Source organism: Prionailurus viverrinus, chromosome D1 (genome assembly GCF_022837055.1).
Source record: "Prionailurus viverrinus isolate Anna chromosome D1, UM_Priviv_1.0, whole genome shotgun sequence".
In the NCBI taxonomy this organism is placed as follows: domain Eukaryota; kingdom Metazoa; phylum Chordata; class Mammalia; order Carnivora; family Felidae; genus Prionailurus; species Prionailurus viverrinus.
Window position 1 is genome coordinate 101,969,839 of NC_062570.1, and position 3,703 is coordinate 101,973,541.

The 3,703-nt window shown below is 38.9% G+C and overlaps 1 protein-coding gene across 1 annotated transcript; it reads right to left on the bottom strand.

The window, feature by feature from the left end:
* Nucleotides 1–1,548: 1,548 nt before the first annotated feature.
* On the bottom strand, nucleotides 1,549–2,502 carry LOC125177161 (olfactory receptor 5AP2). The gene has a single exon (XM_047879249.1). It carries the CDS (start codon nucleotides 2,500–2,502, stop codon nucleotides 1,549–1,551), a length of 954 nt encoding a protein of 317 aa, XP_047735205.1.
* Nucleotides 2,503–3,703: the final 1,201 nt, after the last annotated feature.

Sequence of the window (3,703 nt, forward strand, 5' to 3'; positions counted from 1 at the left end):
TATGTGTCCTTGACAAGACTGGGTTCAATGGAGAGGCAGTACAGAAATACAACTGGAACATGCAGTGGGATTTGAGAAAGTAGAGATGAGGGGTACAGGTAGTTATTTTGAAAACGTTCATTGTAAAGACAGCAGAGAAATAAGTTGGTGACTGGATAAGACTTTCAGCCAAAGAAATTATTAAGAAGGGTGATACTAGAAGATGCTTATAAACAAATGAGAACATTCCAGTAAAGTGTTTTGAAGTAAAGTTTACAGAAAGCTCCAAATGTGTGCCAGAACTGGGTTTAGGGACAAGCAAGGGATACAATATCCATTTGACAAGTGGGAATAAGAGTATATGTAAAAAGATCAGAGACGGCAAGATGGGGATGATCTTGTCTAAATGGTTTTGTTTTGAAGAAAGAAGTATGACACAAGATCGGCAGCAAGGAATGGCATGCTGAGAGGTGTTCTCTCACTGTACTAAGCAGCTTCAAGGGAGGACAGAACAAAGAAACAATTTAGTTTCACTAAGTTGGGATTTAGTCAGATGTGCAGAATGGAGAGAAAGTAGAGCATGGAATTGAGGGTGATTGGGGATGAGTCATTGTTTGATGGACCATGGAATTTCAGCTGGGCACTGAGAGTAGCGATGAATATTGATCAAGGGCAACTCGTCTCAGGTTGTACTTATTCAAGAAGCAACAGAAGGACAGATATTATAGCATATGAGTCAGAATAAAAGGGAACAGGAAGGAGGATACCAAGCATGATACAGTTTTGAATATCTTTGAGAGAAACGTTGATTAACACTTGAAAGTGGAAGTTATAGGGGGATGGAACTATTGAGAGTGGACATGGTGAATTAACACATTCTTTGTGGTCTCTAACCAATTTGGGGGGTGGGGAGTGAGGGGATCTTACTTGGAGCATGAGAAGTACTGGTGTGCTCCCTCAAGGTCTCGAACGGATAGTGAGATGGAGAGAAATAGGGAGTAGACATTTACCTGATTCCAAGTCATCGGCCTCCTTTGACATGCCATCTCATGGAAGAAGGCAGTTCCCCCATTGTTCCTACATTGACAGTGCCCTGCCCCACTACCATGAACAAAAGATAGGTAATTTACTTTCAATACACATTTATTGAAAACTATACGAAACTCTGGGAGAAGTGAAGATTAAAAGTTAAAGTACGTTGAATCATTACCCTCAAAATATTCCAGTTAATTTACAAAATCAGGAAAATACTACTCTGTTATTGCAGTTGTACCCATATTATAGATATCAGATCAAGAAAAGCTAAATATTGACATTGGATCATAAGCCCAAGTCAGCCAAATCTAAGTATTTTGATACTTTACCAAGCACCAACCTCCCCCCACTGTGTTTATTCATCCTATAGGCCCATGAATACACATTTAAAAAACCAGAAGATTTAGAAGTATACCCCCATTTTAAACAATCAACTTTAATATACACAAACACACAAAGCTTAAGCAACCAGACAATAAAATTAATGTGAAAACGTATTTTCTTCTGCATAACAGGATGATATATAACATGGCTTTACAATATGTGTTTCTGTAAGATCTTCTTTAGGGCCCCTTTCACATCCTTATTTTTCAAACTGTAGATGAGGGGGTTTAACATAGGAATCACTACTGTATAAAAGACAGAGACAATCTTGTCCTGTTCCATTGAATAGCTAGATGTAGGGCGCAAGTACATGAAGAGAATTGTCCCAAAAAATATGGTGACAGCCATGAGGTGGGAGGCACAGGTGGAGAAGGCTTTGTGCCTGCCCTCTAAAGAGGGAATCCTCAAGATGGCAATGAGGATACACAGGTAAGAAATGAGAACAACCATAACACAAGTGATGACATTAAAACTGGAGAAAACCATGATCACAATGCCATTGATGCGAGTGTCAGAGCAAGACAGCTTGAGCAGGGGTGGGGTGTCACAGTAGAAATGGTTGATCCTATTAGAGCCACAAAAGGACAATCTGAAAGTCATTCCTGTGTGTATGGCTGCATTCCCAAAGCCTGCTAGGAAAGACATAGCTACTAGCAAGAAACAAATTCTCCCAGACATGAGAACTGAGTACAGCAGAGGGTTCCAAATGGCTGCATAGCGATCATATGCCATCATAGCCAACAGAAAGCATTCAGTCCCCAAAAAGGAGCCAAAGAAGTAGAACTGGGCAGCGCATCCATTAAAAGATATGGCTTTGTTCTCAGCCACAAGGTTCACCAGCATCTTAGGAGTGACAGAAGAAGAGTAAGAGGCATCAACAAAAGAGAGGCTGCTGAGAAAGAGGTACATTGGAGTGTGGAGACAAGGATCCATCTTAATTAACACCATCATCCCTAAATTACCCGCCATGGTTGCCATATAGATTAACAGAAACAATCCAAAGAGGACACTCTGTAGATCTGAGTTGTCTGAGAGTCCTAAGAGGATAAATTCTGTCACTTCTGTTTGATTTCGTCCTTGGACCTCTTTCATATATCTTCTCATTTCAGCTGCAAGAAGATGAAGCATGGTGTTTGGTCAGATATAAACATGAAAGAGACATAAACATCGTTTTATTGACATGTATATACAGAAATTCCAAAAATGTGTTGGACTTGATGTCAAGTCAAAAGACATCAAAAGACTCTGCTAAGTTCTAGGTGTACTGCCTACTAACTAATGACCTTGAGATGAGTAACTTAATATATACATTAACCTAGCTCACATCTAGAATTAACTGTTTATTGGATAATTATACGAACTTAACCTTAAGATGTATCTCTCTTCATTATTTATGACAAATCAATTAATTGATATATTAACACATAGTCTCTGGACACAACTTCTGGAGAAAGATGGCAAAATGAACTCAGACCACTTCCTACTTCTCAGTATTAATGGAATGAATTAAAAACAGTGAAAGCTAGTAAAATTAGTTAAAAGTACCAAATAAAAAGAAAACAGTTGAATCTCCTGGGGATGGGAGGAACTTTAAAAATTGATAGCTAAGGGAGAAAAAAGAGGAAATCCCCATGCAACTAGCATGTTTGCAAACCTACTGGAATTTTCCAGTATCAGTATCTACAGAGGGGAAAAAAAGTATTTTCTAAGTACTGAGAACTTTGAATAATTCCCTCCAATATTTAGAGAATCAGATTGCAAGAATTAATAGACATCCCAGATGAAAGTAATAGAGCAAGCCACAGCAGTGAGACCCTCTACCTAACATTCAGATTCCCAGGATCACACCAGAACTGGAAAGCAGGAGAAGCAGCAACACATGGAATGTTCCAGCTACAGTGTTGTATTGAGGGAATCATACACTATCAGATAATTTAACTGGAAATAAGATTCTCTCCTAGAAAAGTGTAAAAAAGCCAAATACAGGGCAAAAGAAATAAAGAAGGTAAGAAGGAAGGAAAAAGGAAGGGAAGGAGGGAAGGAAGGAAGAAAAGAAGGAAGGGAGGAAGGAGGGGAGAAAGAAAGGAGGAAAGAGAAAGAAAGAAAGAAAGAAAGAAAGAAAGAAAGAAAGAAAGAAAGGAAGCAAAGAAGGAAGGGAGGAAGGAAGGAAGGGAGGAAGGAAGGGAGAAAGAAAGGAAGAAAGAGAAAGAAAGAAAGAAAGAAAGAAAGAAAGAAAGAAAGAAAGAAAGAAAGAAAGAAAGAAAAAGAGAGGGAAGGAGACGGGAAGGAAGGAAGAAAGAAAGAA